The 17,163-nt window shown below is 48.0% G+C and overlaps 1 protein-coding gene across 1 annotated transcript in view; it reads left to right on the top strand.

The window, feature by feature from the left end:
* Positions 1–17,163, top strand: part of CABLES1 (Cdk5 and Abl enzyme substrate 1) — a 111,556-nt gene that overhangs the window by 78,042 nt on the left and 16,351 nt on the right. The window contains 2 exon segments of the mRNA XM_058277543.2: positions 14,358–14,454; positions 16,089–16,245. Coding sequence (XP_058133526.1) covers positions 14,358–14,454; positions 16,089–16,245 — 254 coding nt within the window.

The raw sequence follows: 17,163 nt of genomic DNA on the forward strand, positions 1-17,163 counted from the left end.
TTCTGGGTCTAGCTTTCAGAAGGGCAAGCCAGAGGGGTTGGAGCGGGGCGGTGAGCCAGTCTGTGGTCTCTAAGAACCCACCCGCCCCTGGCCCTGCTGACCCTGGAAGGCCATGGAAGAGCTCCATCCCAAGGAGAACTTCAGCATGGGACCCAGCATCGGTCCCAGGGGATGTCCTCAGGTAAGTACGGAGACATAAGGAGCTCAGAAGCTCCCCCTTGCTCCCCACAAATGCACTCCCTTAAGGACTAGGCAATTTCCAATCAGACTCCATAGATACCCAAACCCCAGCAGCTCTAAGGTGAGCTGGGCCCCTGCCAGGAGGTGCTGGCCGAGCACAGCTGAGTGGGGCCGCAGGGAGGTCTGGTGCCTGCTCGGCCCCCTCGGTCCTCCCCTTCGATATCAATGCTGGTTCCTGACTCGAGCTCTGATGCCTGCTTTCTCTCCTGTTGGGTTTAGGAAAACGGAAGTGAAGTCTGACCTGCAGGAGCCCCTGCACGCCTGCTAGTTCTGCTCTTGTCCTCCACTCCCAGCCCTTTCTCTGACTTGAGGCTTAGAGCTGAGAAGGATTTAACTTAAACTCTGCAACTCTGGAAATGATCCCCTGCATAAAACCTCTTCCATAGCTGCCCAAACTTCTTAACACGGAAACAGGGCCCTTTAGGCTCTGGCCTCAGCGGTCCTTTCAAGCTTACTGACCTCAGTCCTTCTCTGCCTTAGCAAGACACCTTTAGTTCCTTGAACTTGTCAGGTTCTTCTGGGCTTTGGGGCTTTTATATTTGGTGTGAGGCTTGGAAGAATACTCTGTCCCCTCACCCTGTCTCAGTGTCTTCTGGACTGGATCAGACATCTCCAGGCAGCTTGCCCAGGCACCCCCTCCCCGAGCCTCCCAACACCCCACATCTCTGTTAAGAGTCTATTTATCTTCTGTGGGACCCTCTGCTTAGGGCTTTCATAGCACTGACCACTTGGATTTTAACTCCTTTGAAACCTGCCCCATCTTGCTTGAGGCTGTGGGTCACATCTTGGTCACTGTGGTAAATCAGGCACCATGGACAGAGTAGACACTATTATATGAATGAATGAGTGGAAGTGATGTTTCTAGGGGTGAGGTCTCAGGCTTTGAGAATCATCAATTTCATGAATACAGATCATTGTCCCAGCAAACGCCTGGACTGTGTGTGCCAGTAGGAGCAAGTGCTGTCCCTCAGGAGCCCTGAGCCTGGTGCCCCATCCTTGTGGCCGTCTCTATGGAAAGGACCATGGAAGGGACTGGAAGGTGCTGAAAGGGTGAGCTGACATGGACCTCAGGGCCTGCTTTTCTATGAGTGGCCCTGTCACACTCAAGGAGCCTGCAGGGACAAAGGGGGCATCAAGCCACACCTGGGTGCAGGTGCTCAGCCCCAACCAGGTCCTCTGACTGACCGAGTGGCTCACATACCACCACCCACTCCCCCCATGTCAGCCTCCCAGTCTGTGGTTCTAATTTGGCCTCGCTTCACCAACCCAACAAATCAAGCCTGCCGTGCGCCTTCAGAGTTGCTCAGTCACACTCTGAACTTGAACCCGGGCATGCCGAGGGCCTGTGGCCCCCACCACCCCTGGTGTCTCTGCTGACTTGCTCACCTAGTCGTTTGTCAACACAAGTTGTTGGAACTTCTCCAAACCAGCATCGCACAATCAGACCTAACAGCGCCGTTTTGAGCAGATCACGTGTTTTGCTTTTACGTATCCCGACTGCTTAAAGCAAGGTACGTATTAGGATGGACTTTAACAGGAGGAGAGGAGGGCTGTTTCCAGGATCAATACCTGGCGAGTGGCGAGCTTGCCGCTGTCACAGGAGCGCCTCTGTCTGTGGGGACTCAAAGCCCTGCCTTCCCCACTCGTCCCACCCCTTGAGCCCACTGACCAGCTCTAAATCAGGCGCAGCTGTGAAGACGGGGCTTCCTTGGCTCCTTGAGGACTGGCTTCGGGCTTTGCTCACTCCTTGGATGTAACAGCCACTGAGCCCAGAGCCCCAAGGATCCTCACCGAGGATGGCCTGTGTTTCAGAACAGGCCTAGGGCTGGGCACGGTGAAAACACCCCCAGGGCCGTGGACGTCCTTCCTGGAAATAAGGGCATCGCCACTTCCCCTTGTAAGCAGATTCATGAAAGGATGCTCGAAACAGAAGGATCAACAGGGTAACACCAGTTCAAATGAGCTCAGCGACGGGGCACTCCGAGAGACGTTGACAGCTGAAGAGAACCTGGAGACTGTCAGTCCTATGCTTTCTAAGACTTTCTTTTTAGGTGCAGAAATTTTTCCTCCAACAGAAGTTTATAAAGAACTCCAAGGCATAATACAGCAAACCCCAGAGCTGTTCCAGAGAGCTGGGAGTGGGGATGAGAGACCCGGTTGTTATCCAGGACTGTCAGGCACAGGGCAGCGGTGCAGTGCGTGAGGAGGAGCTGGAGGTCAGTGGGCCCCGCAGTGCTGGTGGGTGAGAGCTAGCTGCTCCCAGGCTCACCCATCTGTAAAGTCACTGCAACGTCAACCTCACGGAGTTGGGAGCATTAACTGAAATCTTTCATAGGAGCACCTAGACCACCCTACCAGGCTGTAGTGGACGCTCACCAAGTGTTTGTTTCAGTTCCATTTTGACCAGAGCTAGTTCATCACCTCTTCTAGATGTGTTCCAGCTTAGCAAGTCTGTCTCGTGTGCGATGAGTTAGCCAGCCGTGGGGTTCTACAGACACAATGGATTCAGCTTCAGATCTTTTTTTTAATTTGGTCTTTAAGTGGTTTTTTTCCCCCTGAATTGTACGTGCTTATTTTTTAAAATCTAGAAACTACATAGAAATGAAAGGAAGATAATAATTACCCAGCACCTCACCACCTAATCAAAACCGCCCTTAGCATTTTCGAGGGTTTCCTTCCAGTCTTTTTTTCTAGTGCAAATGCTCATGGGCAACATGAAGAGAGGATTGTTTTGTTTTGATCTTTTTTGCTGGTGGGAAGAAGCTATGCCAAATCCTACCTTTCAAAACAAGCTCTTGGAAGCCTGTGAGGAATGAAGAGTAACAGCTGTTGCCCATCTTTTTTACTAGAACTGGAACATCAAACCTTTCCATAACTGTAAACACTCTTCTCATATGAAACTTTTAAATTATACCATTTTCTGGGACAAGTCCCAGCCTTAAACCAGTTCCTCTTCTCTCAATTACTAGTTGCCACGACCAGGCTGAATCTTTTTGACTTTCATCCAAATTAGTCACCACCTTCCCTTCCTAGCCTGGATTTTTGGTTTGGCTTGGGGATCCTCAGATTGCGAAACGAGTTGCAAGCACCTTTCTCAAAGTAGGCAGACCCGACCCCTCTCTGTAAAGTTTGTCCGACGCTTGCAGCGAAACCACTATATGCCCTCTTATTCTGCAGCCCTGTCCCTTGTCCTTCTTGGCTGCCAAGCCACACTGGAACCAGGCGAGAGAGTCAGGGAGCTGCACGAGAATCTACAGGTTCAGAAGTAGAGGGCGGAAACTGGAAGACAGAAGAGTTTAGGGGAAAGGAGGTTCAGAGAGGGAATATTGCCAATTTGACCTTCCTTTGTCATGTTGCTGAGGTCAGCCCCCAAACCAGGAAACCAAGAGAGACACTCCTGTTTCTTTACCCTCCTACCCCTCTGACCTTTTGCTTTTACAGCCAGAGCTCTTGCTTTGTACTATGGGGCTGGTTTGATTCCATTAAAAGGCTGAACGGTCATTTGTGGGCTAATCTTCATGTGTGTCACCAAGTCAATGGGAAAAGCATTCTGAGTTCCAGACAGCCAATTCGCGAGCTTTGGAACACAACCCACTCGGGAGTGAGACACTGCGGGAGTTGTACCGCGCCGTCCCCGGGCACAAGGGCCTGCCCTTCTTTCCTGGGAGCTGGCGCCAGTGCCCACCCGCTCTTTGTCTTCTGAAACACGGACATGGGTCGGTACCTCTGTACACATAGCTCTGACCTGAAGGAAGGAGTGGTGAGCCTTGTTAACTTGTGATTGGGGCTTTCCAGCAAAACGTTTCTGTGATGTGTGGATTGGCCCAGATCCATTCAGATGACCATACTTCATTGAATTATAGTTGCCAGGTTAAATCACTCACAGGCGCCCCGGAGACGCCGGGATGAGGGAAACATCTCCTAGTGGGGCACAAGGTGTCTCTGGAAGTGTGTTTCGAAGTTGTCAGCGGCCTCCATGTGGTGTCCTGGTCCTTAACTTTTGGCATGCGGGGCATTCAGATGAGGTCATCCACTTGCGGTCCATTTCCTGAGTGTTGGTCATTTTGTGACACAGAGAACAACTTCTTCTATTCTTAGAGAGCCCCGGAGCCTGAATGCTGCCTGCCTGGCCCTAGGCCCATCCCCCCTCCCTCCCCACCCACTTTCCCCAGAAACGTCTCTCTTCGTGGTGGAAAATTACACATTCACAAATTGTCTTTCTTTCCTCACACCAAGCATATTCCCACACAGAGACAGCTTCTAGAATGATCTCATGGATGAATCATGCCCTTATCCCGCTGTTTATAGGAGTTGCCTTTAGACAGAGATTTTGGTGTAAGCTGCGTTAAGACCCCGCCATTGTCTGCCAGCTTCCCTTGAGGGGGAATGGCTCCTCGATGAAGTGCTGCCTGTGAGAGGGGCAGGACTTCTGCACTGAAAGCTGCTTTGATTTTGCTTTTTCCCTCTCAGGCCTGAGCCCTCCGCTTACTCTAAACTGTGGTGGTGTAATGTTCGGCTCTGAAACAAGTAAGCTGACACAATCCAAGATGGCAGCTGTACTATATCCACAGAGGCAATAAGTGGGACTTCTTAAATATCAAATGTGATAAATACTTGTGGATTTGAGTCCCAGCGGATGTATAATCTCTTAATTAAAATGAGCTCACAAGTGGTATTTCCTTTCCTAATCCAGCTTTCAAGCTTTGCTTTCTGTGTAGCAGATCTCTGCCCTTTTTTTTTTTTTTCTTGAAGGGTCTGGAACTTCTGTTAATATTTAATTGGCTTTTAAATTATTTAAACATCAAAGTGTTCAGCCTATTGTTGTCCTTTAAAGAGCAAGTGCCTAGCAGAGCTTTGGGGCTGGTGTTCCAAGTGTAGAGCACCATCAGAGAAATTGTCACTGAGAGAAGTCGATCTGCCCCTGCTCGGAAACAGGAAGCCCCGGAAACTAGCTAATTGGATCACATGTGCTTTTTCCATCTTCTTCCCAGGTGCTCAGTATTTAAATCTTAGATCTTTTTAAAATTAATAGTCCTGTTGACTCATTCATCATTTGCTCTGTAAGACAAAGGACTTAGCTTGGACTTCTTGTTATCTAATAGGGACTCTTATTTTCCTGTCAGGAACAATTCCATGTATCATGCCTCACTGAGCAGCTGACAGGCCCTTTGCCAGTGAGCCATGGAAGAGGAAACTAAATCGTTTTGCCTCTTATGCAAGATGAAATCAAGAGTTGGCCATTTTATGGTTAATAGTCAACTCTCTTGGGCACTAAGATATCTAGGTTGGCTTTGATAAGAAGTCTCTAAAACAGTAAAAGTACATTAGCTTTATGTGGAAACCAAAACTAGGAGAAGTGTTGGGGGAAGTGGGTTCTCACTTTGACACTACAGGCTTTCAAGGAGAGCCAGGCTCTAGGAATGGTGGTACCTTCCTATGAAGGATGGGTTTACAGTCCCAAGAAGAACCAGCCTGTTTTTCTCTCCTTGCTTAGGGGTATAACTGCTGCTGGGCTGTCTCCCCAAATGTACTTTCATCTCTTGTTTTACTCCCCTCCCAACCAGTCCTCTCTGAACCTCACCCCCATTCCCACCCTCCCACTACCATCATCTCCCAGTTTCACAAGTCAGCCTTTGTTAAAAAAAAAAAAAAAAGTTTGTGCTGGGTTTTCAAAGTATGCTTGTTGCCTTATAGCCTCCACAGAAGTTAACAAACTTGAATGCAATGAGGGATGAGGTCTTACAGTTAAATAACTCAGAGCTGTGCTGTTACCCACGACTGTGGAAGAGAAGGAATCGGAACGAACCCTTGTCTTACCCACATCATCAGTGGTGTATCTGCCAAAATGAGTTATTTTCCTACAGCCTGACTAGCATGTTCATCTCTGAGTGCCAGCTATAGCACTTAAACCTTAATTCACACAATTTTGGACAATATCCACATAGGGTCTTTGAACTTGCCTGAGTTGCATTTTTAGAAGGAGGTAGAATATAAATAAACTGGTATTTGAACTTTAGATGTATCCAGAAAATTCAGAAAGATTGTCTGTTTGTTTTTAATTAATTTCAGCTGCAGTTCCACATTCTCCAACCTTATCTCCTGGTACTGGGGAGTTAATATTGGCATTTGAGCCAAACAGATTATTTCTATTTTCATACACCATTTTAGTGAGAATTCAGAACAATGATCTTAGAAAGTAAACATCAAGATTTTATCACTATTCCACTGGGACTTTTTAAAGATTCTTTTTGGGTGACCCAACTACAGCATTGAGTTCTTTTTTTTTTTTTTTTTTTTTTTTAAGTAACTTATTTTTATTGTCTCTTTTTTTTAAAGATACATAGATCACACAAAATGTTACATTAAAAAAATATAAGAGGTTCCCATATACCCCACTCCCCACCCTACCCCCACTCCTCCCACATCAGCCTCTTTCATCAGTGTGGCACATTCATTGCATTTGATGAATAGCTTTTGGAGCACTTCTACACTGCATGGATTATAGCTTACATTATAGTTTACACTCACCCCCCCAGTCGATTCAGTGAGTTATGGCAGGATATATAATGTCCTGCACCTGTTCCTGCAGTATCATTCAGGACAACTCCAAATCCCAAAAATGCCCCCTTACCACACCTCTTCTTCCCTGCCCTCAGCAACTCCCATGGCCACTGTCTCCACATCAGTGATACAATTTCTTCCATTGCTAGAGTCACAATAGTTCTATAGTAGAATTCCAGTAAGTCTACTCTAATCCATATTTTATTCCTCTATCCTGTGGGCCCTGGGATGGTAATGCCCACTCCACCTCTAAATTGAGAAGGACTTAGATCCCACATGGATGATAGATGCAATTCTTCTGCTTGCAGTTGTGGACTCTCTCGGTTCCCTGGTATAGTGACTGACCATCCTCACCTCCCTGTTAGCTGACCAGGGTAAGTCTGACCAGCTGGAGAATAGGTGTTGCAACTCTGCTGAGGCTCAGGGCCCAGCTGGCACATGGGCAATCTAGAGATTCAAGTCTCCTGAGCATACACCAACACCAGCGCCAACCACAGGTTCAGGAAAAGTGACAAAAGGGGCATGTGTAGAGTAGTCACATCTGAGTCCAACTCCATCACAGTCAGGAGCACAAATTCCAAAGTAGGGCCCACTGGCAAGGCATTGAACTGCAGAGCCATCTGCCATGACTATAGAACCTGTGTGTCTCCATAGCCTTCAGGAGCACCACTACCTGGGGTTGTATCTACTTTAGCTGTCTCTGGGATCCAGCCAAGACGTGTGTAAACATGACCCCTCTGATGACCTCCTGACTCATTTTGAAGTCTCTTAGCCATATAAACTCATTTGTCTTTACCATTTCCCCCTTTTATTCAAGGTCTTTTTCTAGTTGCATCACCAGCTGGTGATTGGTAGTAATCCCTCTCCGCCAGAGAGGCTCAACCCTAGGAGTCATGTCCCACGCTGTGGGGAAGGTAATGCATTTACATGCTGAGTTGGGCTTAGAGAGTGGCCACATTTGAGCAATGTGGAGGCTCTCAGGAGGTAACTCTTAGGCACCCTGCAGCTCTAGATCTAGTTGAATTTTCAGGCACACAGGTTCATAAGCATAGTCATCAGTATCAAGGGCCCATTATTGGGCCATCCTCCTTTACTCGTCTTTGGCCTTGCACTTGGGGGATTGTTGCTGCTCCCTCAGTTGTTATGTGTAACTGCACACTATGACAATACCCAACAAATATCCGAACATATATGTACACTTTATATGCATGCCCTGGAGAACTCCTTCCCACCCATGCATCACCAATCAATGACACCCCACACCAGTGCTCCTCCCCTGTGATAGTTGAACCCCTCTGTAATCTAAAACTTCTTCAAAAATGAAGCCTAATATATTGTCATATTCGATTAGTAGGAAAATGAAATATTATAAAAGGTTTAAAGATTAGAAGTAGAGTACATAATTTAGGAAAAGTAAAAATAAAAAATGGGGTATTAAATGAAAAATATCATAAAACATTTTTTTTGATGTTATGCCTTTCATCAATATGTGTTGCCCTGTATACACAACGGCAAGGCAATCTCTTCCATTCCTTCCTCAGTGTCTAAATACTTAAAAAAAAAAATTTTATTATGTATTCAAAAAAGTTTTAGATCACAGTAAAGTCACATATACAATATAGAGAACTTCCATATACCAATATCAAACCCTTTTCCCCCTTCCCCAGCAATGGTCTTTTTAGATTTATTTATTTCTCTCCTCTTCCCCTCTCTAATTGTCTGCTCTCTGTGTCCATTTGCTGTGTGTTCTGTGTCCACTTGCATTCTAGTCAGTGGCACCGGGAATCTGTGTCTCTTTGCTGCGTCATCTTGCTGTGTCAGCTCTCCATTTGTGTGGTGCCACTCTTGGACAGGCTGTGTTTTTTTTTTTTGTATGGGGCGGCTCTCCTTGGTGGGGCACACTCCTTGCACATGGGGCTCCCCTACGCAGGGGCACCCCTGTGTGGCACAGCACTCATTGTGTGCATCAGCACTGCGCGTGGGCCAGCTCACCACACAGGTCAGGAGGCCTTGGGTTTGAACCCTTGGCCTCCCATATGGTAGGCAGATTCTCTATCAGTTGAGCCAAATCTGCTTCCCACAATGGTCTTTTTATATGTGGGTGTTACATTTGCTACAGTTGATGTAGCTACCAACCATGGTTCCATTATGTTTTACATTTTAGGCTTTACACTTCTATAAATTTTTGGTGAAATTTGACATGGCCTATATCCATCATTGCATGATCTTATGGAACACTTCCATTACCCCCCAGTTATCCCCTCTTCTATTCTATTCTTCTCTCCCCCTCCCCTCAGGCCCACAGTGATAACCAAGCTTCAATGCTTTAAGGACAAAATTCAGATACTTACAACAATGCTGAGGGCTTGACACAGTAGTATGTCCTCCCCCATTGGGAGCCACCCATGCTCTCTAGAGACATCCTCCCTCTGTTTGAGAACATCAGGCCTCCCCAAGATGGGGGTACAACACTTTCCCACTCATTTTCTGGGTTTCTGCCACTGATAAAACACACTATGACAAGATGAGCACTCATTTGTCTGCCCCAGGTGCACCCTGTACCAGATGCCCCCCTGTCAAACGCTTTAAATCAGTAACCCTTTCTTATTGTATTTTCTAAAGAGTTTTCTCAACAGTATAGTTTCAACCAGTACCTGACAATCTCCCGTGTTCACCTGTTCCCCGCAAACCCTCCACCCAATTCCATGAACCATCTGACCCATCCTCCCAACCCTAGCCACTCTCAAGCCTGCCAAGCCCCACCCAATAGTATCCCTATGCCCCCATCTTATCCCTTCACTGCACAACTACTTACTTCCACTTTATCATAGATTTTGCCCGTGTAGGCATCAGCTCACAACCTTCCTCTCCCCCCCTATTTCCTGTAAGCCTGTCTTCCAGTCTGAGTTTTTTCTGAATCCAAAGCCAACCCTCTAGGCTCCCCAAACAATGGAATGGCAATGGCCATTCATCTCAAGCTTGCTTCATACTCACACGTGAGACCTTACCAGTAATATTAGGTGGCATATAATATTGCCATGTGTGTAGGTCAAAAACGGTCAAATCACAGCAATTTCATATGGTTCATGCTAATCTAAGGTTTCAGTGACACTTTATCAGAGCACTTAGCTAAGAAAATCCAACCTAGAGAAGTTTGTCTGCTTCTTTGTAAAATATACTGTGCATTTCAGATGATGAATCTGCTAATATATTCAAATGCAAATGCTATTAAAAGGAACCAACATTATTAGAAATAGCTTAAATAAGATCTGTTTTGTTTTATGTGGAAATGTGACTGCACGCAGATGTGTGCCCATGTGCACTCTTTAATTCAACCCACCAAAATGGCAGTTCTGAGTCAGTGGCAACCTCTCCCTAAATCCATGGGAGAAAAAAATATGGCCAAGCATGCCCTTACCACCTGGAATCAGTCTTTTCTCTGGAGCAGTTGGGCTATTTACCATGTCAGTGAAGTCTTTGTAATGCAAATGTAGCTTATGTGAGTGTGCCAGCTTCAGTGTGCAAGAAAAGTGGTCTTTGAAAAATCTACTTAATTTACACTATTAGCCCTCTTTCTACAAGGCTGTATGTATCTCTGGGGCTCCCCCCCGCACCCTGCAGGATTGTGTAGAGATCCCAGAGTCTCCTGGAATGCCCAGGATTCCAGGAGCGTGCCCTGGTGTGCTCTGGCACTTCTGAAACCCTTGTCGCCCCTATCCCCATGGTCCCTCCAGGCCAGAGCTCTGCTGCTGTGTGCTCCATGTGGAATGTGAACATCTGTCAAGTCTGGGAGCTCTGTTCCTGGGGCCCTGGCAGGTGTGGGGCACTGGTCTCCTCTGGTCGCTCTGTGCCGAGGGCACGCCCCGCGCTGTGCGCGCTACATCTTCAGAGTCCTGCCTTTCTCCCACCCCTCAGGGACATCTGACATAGGCTTTTCAGTGTGCTGGGCTTGTACGGTGAACATCTCCTGAGGCAATGGGGAAAAAATAGCCAGGCCCCTTGCATGGGGAAGACTGGGAGACCAAGCCCAAGGAGGTATGTGACTATATGACCTTGGCATAGGAAGTTATGAGTTAATGGTAGCCAAAGTCCTGACAAGTAAGCATGAAGCCTGCCTTAGTCCAGTACAGTAGCCATGAGCCACATGTGTGGCTCCTTAAATTAAAATTAATGAAAACTTGACTTCCTTGATCAACTAGTCACATGTGGCCAGGGGCTGCTGTATTGGATGGTGCATATACAGAACTTTCCATCATGGCAGAAACGTCTGTCGGATATGCTGCAGTAGAACAAGCAGTGTGTGTTTTTCCAGTAGCAGTTGACTGTGGACCTACTGTCCTTCTTGCTGATTTTCTTACTCTGCTTGGGCTTAGTCATTTAGATAGTAGAGTGATAACACATTGAAAGCCAGTGGGAAATGATGACTGCAGAGAGCAGCCATAATTTTAATTCCTGAAATACCCAGTATTTCAGGGTGGTAGAGCTCTGCTTTCCATTGATTCATGTAAGTCAAAGCATCCCTGGGTTCTCCGACAATCCACTTGGTCTAAGAAGCCCTGTTTCTTCCTCATGGACAGGAAAGAGTCTTGGATTTTATGTAAGAACATCAAGTTCATTTTTGTGATGGCTCCATTTCCCTTGGGGGACGTACCAAGCAGGAGTGTGGGATGAGATAAGGTGGGTTTGGTTCTGGGAGCTGTTATGTGTACCTTTAGCAGCAAGGGGCCAGCTGGCAAAGGGCAAGGCTGCCCTGGGAAGCTGTGAGTCTGGGAGCAAAATTGAAGACAGATTAAAAGGAGCAAGATGGACATTCCGTCATCTTTATAAACCAATGCAAGTGAGACAGCACATATCCAGACTACCTCAACTCAGTGAATATTCCACTAGGCATCTACATATCAGGCATGTGTAGACAAGAGACAAAAATGGGATGGGATCTGGGCCTGCCTGCAGCTAGCCCTGTGTCCAGAAGCACTCTTCATATGGGCTTATTTAAATACTCCTTGTTTCTCTTGGCCTTCTCACCCCATAAAGATATTCCCTGCTTTCCTATTAATTTCAGCCCTAAATAACATTCTCTGTCTGGCGAAATGAAAACAAGGAGAAAGTCCTTTGGGAGTCAGGAATTTGAGGAGCATGCTCTCTGGATTTGGCTTTGGGAAAGTAGGAAGTCTGCAGAACTATGCCCCAGGTCCTTTTTTTATTGTAGTAACATATGTACACAGCAAAATTTCCCATGTTTACCACTTTCAAATGTGCAGTTCAGTTGTATTAATCACATTCACAGTGTTGTGCTACCATCACCAGTATCCATTACTCCAACTTTTTCATCACCTCAAACAGAAACTCAACACCCATTAAGTAAGAGCACCCTCTTTCCCCTCTCCCCCCTTGGTCCTTTAATGAAATGAAAGTTGCTCTTTTTGTGCCAGCTCACCTGTCCTTCCTGGGGTCCTCTTGTTCCCACCCACCATGGGCATTTTTGCCCCATCGCCATGTTCAGGTTTTTACTTTGTGGGCATTTCCCTTTGTCCATGCCCTGATATGCTCATCTCCATTCTTTGCTTTGCAAAGCCTTTGGAGCGTGGCCCTGAAGCTGCCACTTAGAAGGTGGGGCAGCAGCACAGATGGTCTCTTGGGAGTGTCCCGTGGCCATGAAGCTCCCACTAGAAGGTGGGACAGCACCGCGAACGGTCTCTTGCAAGTGTCACATCCTGAGTCACGGTCTGTCTGCTGGGCCTTGACGAGCCCTGCTCTGCTGCAGCCGGCATGGATTCAAGGTCAGTAGATGGAATGGCCTTGTTGTTGGCCCAGCACCTGTTTATAAGCACTTGGACCTGAGAGTATTGGGCATCCTTGTCCTCAGAGGGTATGGTCCCCATCAGAGAAGACACTGGAAGAACTCCAACATCCCCAAAGCTTCTGTTGCTCAGAAGGTGGTTGGAGCTCTCATTTTGGTGATTTGCACCTTCTGAGATTTTACAGTTCCATGAGTTGACTATTTTGTACCATCCCTAAGGGGTGAGTGTGATGTTTGGAATTAACTATAGTCATTCATAGTTAAGTCTGGTGAATATTGTATGCAGTTAAGAGCAGCGATCAAGCAAAGTAATAGGATTTGGGTTCAAAAACAAACAAATATAAAGTTTTAAGAGTGCAGGATGGTTGGTCGCTTTCTCTGCATGACTCTGGTGCTGATTCCAAAAGGAGCTCTAAAGATGTTCTGCACATGGGCGGACACCCTAGTGTCCCAAGGAGATGACTTTAAAATTGAGGAAGGTCTCAGGCATGTATTTTGAAAACTGCCACTAATCATACTCTGTATTCAAGGTAGAAAAGGGAAGCCACCTGGTCCATGGAGTGCCCATAGACTAGGATGACAGCTTCATAGAATCCGAGTACCCCCTTTCCCCTCCATGTTTGGGGTGGTCTTCCTTCTCCCCATGCAGCTGGCTCCTTTCTCTGTTTTTCCCTTATTACTTCACCCTTGACCCTGACAGTCTTGTCTTCACATTTATTTGTTCTTGCCTGGGTGGCAGGGGAGGCTCCTGGATCTGGTGGCACACAGCAAGAATGGGGCAATCAGGGGTGGCGCTTACTAGCAGACCCAGTGTTAGAGACCGAAGCTGGGAGTCAGCGTTCCCAAACTCGGCTGCAGTGCAGAATCACCGGCGGAGCTTTGGCAACCCTGGTGCCATACCCAGTAAATCAGAGTATCAGAGGGTAGGAACTCATATTTTTTAAATATACAGCAAAGTTTGGAAATGACTGTAATGGAAAGGAGATTGTCCTTTGAAAATGTGATCATGTACCCCTGCACATGGCCCCAGAAAACCTACCTTGCATCTCCAAGAAAATATCATGAACTAGGAAGAACTTTGGGTATAGAACCAGTCTCCATAACTTCCTATCCTAGTGGCCTTGGGCAAGGCATTTCCTCCTCTGGGCCTCAGTTTCTTCATCTGTAAAATAGGATAATAGTAGTAATACCTATCTCATAGGGTCATGTTAAAGAATGAAAGCGATGATGCATGAAAGACTGTGTAAACTGTGAAGTACTTCATAAATGCTTGTTATTACTGCAGATTACCCCCTTTTAGAAAGGTATTCAGCTCTGGGGGGCTTGGAAGTTAGCTGGGTGGCATGAATTCTTGCATTAGCAGGAATAAACCTGAGAGCTGTTCAGGACAGGACTGATTTCTCCCTTCTAATAAAGGGCATGGCTGCTTAAAAAGAACCCAGGAGAACTATCAGGGTCCCGCAGTGTCGGGGAGTGGTTCCCGCTTCTTGTTGGACACATTTCGAGGCATCCAGGAGGCCTCACGGAGGAGGAAGGGATGTGGGTGTCCGTTTCTACACCTGACTTTGATCCTCAGGCTTTCTGTTCCAGTTGGGTTTCTTTGATTTCAAAGTGGTTGAAAGCAGGTGAAACCACTGTCATGGAAGAGCCCTGAGGGAGGGGCAGAGTGATACTGCATCCTCCAGAGCTGGCTGGGCATCTCTGTTGCAACTTTTGGGGGCAAACAAAAGCATTTTCTTTGGCTCGTCCTCCCCAGGGATTTGAAGCTGGATGGAGGGAGACAGTCGGCAGGCGCCGTGAGCTTGAAAGAGATCATTGGCCTGGAAGGTGTGGAGCTGGGTGCCGACGGGAAGGTAAGGCCTCCCGGCTTTCAGTCACGAGTCAGTGATGTCGCCCCGTGACAGGAGGGGGTCAGCGAGCCAGAGCCCAGCCTCCCTCGGGCTGTGGCAGATTCCCGGGGCCATGATGGGGGCTCTACCCATCTACCCAGGTGACATCGATCCCCACCCAGCCAGTGATGTGACAGTAGCATGGTTAGGATTCCAGAGTACATTTATTTCTCTGCCAACACGGTTTACAGCGGAATGTGCTGTATTCACCAGTATCTCCCCCTCCCCTCTCCCCTCTCCATGTACACATCCCATGCTCTGACATGCCGTGCTCTGGGATGGGGTGGCTGGGATTTGGACATTCATTAAGTGATAGCATTCCTGCTACCTGCCCGGGGTCAGTCCAGGAAAGCTGTCTAGTTTCTATGACCATGGCCCTGACGTCGAGTCCCTCCAGCTGTATATAGCAACTGTGGACCTGCAGGCTGCTCAGATTCCTCTTTCATCCACAGTTCAGTGAGCTGCTGGTTGAAGTCTGAGGAGTGAGGGGTTGAAAGATGAACTTACCCTTTTTCTGCTGAATCCCAGGCAACCCTCATAACCTCTCCCAAAGCCTGTTTACAGAGAGACGATGCAAGTGTGACTTTGGGGACACCCTCCCAGGATAATGTGCTTGCGGGTGTGGCTGCTGAGGGCAGGCAAGACCGTCTCCCCTCAGCAGCTGACCACAGCTATACACCAGCAATGCCATCCCTGAGCCCAAGGGGTAAGGAGCAGGTAGAAAGAGCCATGCTCGGCTCATCTTCATCCGTAAAGATTGAGTGTTCCCATCGGAATGAGGGAGAATGGAATAGAGCGGAATATCATCTATAGCGTCTGCCAAGAGAACACGATTTGAGCCCCACAATCCCTTATTAGATAAAACTCTTAGAGCCAGGTGGGTTTTGGAAGCCTGTACTTGGTGGAGCACAAAGAGTAATGCAGCATGTGTCATAGATTACGCGACACCCCAGACTGGTCCTGCCATAGTAACACGTTTGATAACAAGGTACTATTTCTGCAGCGTAAGGTCTGCGTATAACTCCAAGTCAGTTCAGGTTAGTTTGGGCACAAATGAGTGGCAAAATAAATTTCCCGTTTTGGATCCATTTGGATTTTCGAACTGCAGATAGGAGAATGAGGGCCTGAACTTGGGGTGGCAGCATGGCTTGGTCGAACGCAAACCTTGCATTGCCCAGAAGTAATTTTTTTTTTTTTTTTAAAGATTTTATTTATTTAATTTCCCCTCCTCCCCTGGTTGTCTGTTCTTGGTGTCTATTTGCTGCGTCTTGTTTCTTTGTCCGCTTCTGTTGCCGTCAGCGGCACGGGAAGTGTGGGCGGCGCCATTCCTGGGCAGGCTGCTCTTTCTTTTCACGCTGGGCGGCTTTCCTCACGGGCGCACTCCTTGCGCGTGGGGCTCCCGCACGCGGGGGACACCCTTACGTGGCACGGCACTCCTTGCGCGCATCAGCACTGCGCATGGCCAGCTCCACACGGGTCAAGGAGGCCCGGGGTTTGAACCGCGGACCTCCCATATGGTAGACCGACGCCCTAACCACTGGGCCAAAGTCCGTTTCCCCAGAAGTAATTATTTGCCTGTTCTTGTCTTCACCCTTCAGACTGTCTCTTATACCCAATTTCTGTTACCCACAAATGCCTTCGGAGCCCGGAGAAATACCATCGACTCCACCTCCTCCTTCTCCCAGCTCCGTAGCCTGAGCCACCGCAGCCTCTCCCTGGGCCGGGGAAGCAGCACCCAGGGGAGCCTCGACACAGGTACTTGGGGCCCTGCTGGGTCTGGGTGTGAACTGGGTCTACCTGTGCAGTAGACTGGAGAACAGGTGCCCAAGGAGCAGGCACCATGACTTTGAGGGAAGTCTGATTTCAGGCCCTGCAGCCTCACCTCCGGGCCGCAGGGCCATCTTCTTTCTAATCAGGGGTCCACACGGAGCCGTGCTGACCCTGCGGGGGTGGCTGGATTTCCCAGCTTCTCTGGGCCACTCACCTGCTCCTCTCAGCCATTAGCTGGTTCTTTCCAGAATCGTCTTGGTGCTCAAGCTTGACTTGCTTTCAAGTACCCGGGCCTGAAGCTCAGGGTCAGGGGTGAGCACTTCCGTTACGCCGAGCTGACGTGGCAGCTGCAGGGAGACTTGAGTTCTCCCAGCTTTGCCTGCATACATCTTTGCAATCGTCAGTAACAGAAAACAAGCTCTTATGAAGCCATCTTATTTTCACTCCCCAAGAAATCCCAGGAGAAAAGAAGTGACGTAGGTCTTGTCCCAGTGCAGAGTCCCAGCATGCAGCAGCCTTTGCTAGTCACAGCTTTTGGCGTCGGTGGCTGCTCTGATCTACACTCATGTGACAAAGATGCGTTCACACTCTTGGGCCCAATAGCCAGCCCCGAAGCTTGCACACCAAACCATGCTTCTCGGGTGGCACCACCTGCTTTACTCATTTGATCCGCCACGTTCTGTAATTGGGGAAGGTTGGCTCCATCTTTCATCCTTCGTGAAATTTTGTGCTCTCCTGGGGCAGTGAGATTAATACATAATTTTCTAAAATGGAAGAAAGGCTGGAATGCTAAGAATTTGGTAAAAACCTTTTATGGGGGGAGAAGGCACACGCTTCAGTGGCACGCAAAGAGCCTGGTAAAGGCTCAATACTGGGCATGCCAGCTGCATCTGGGTTGGAGGG

The sequence above is a fragment of the Dasypus novemcinctus genome, chromosome 16, assembly GCF_030445035.2.
Source record: "Dasypus novemcinctus isolate mDasNov1 chromosome 16, mDasNov1.1.hap2, whole genome shotgun sequence".
Taxonomy (NCBI): domain Eukaryota; kingdom Metazoa; phylum Chordata; class Mammalia; order Cingulata; family Dasypodidae; genus Dasypus; species Dasypus novemcinctus.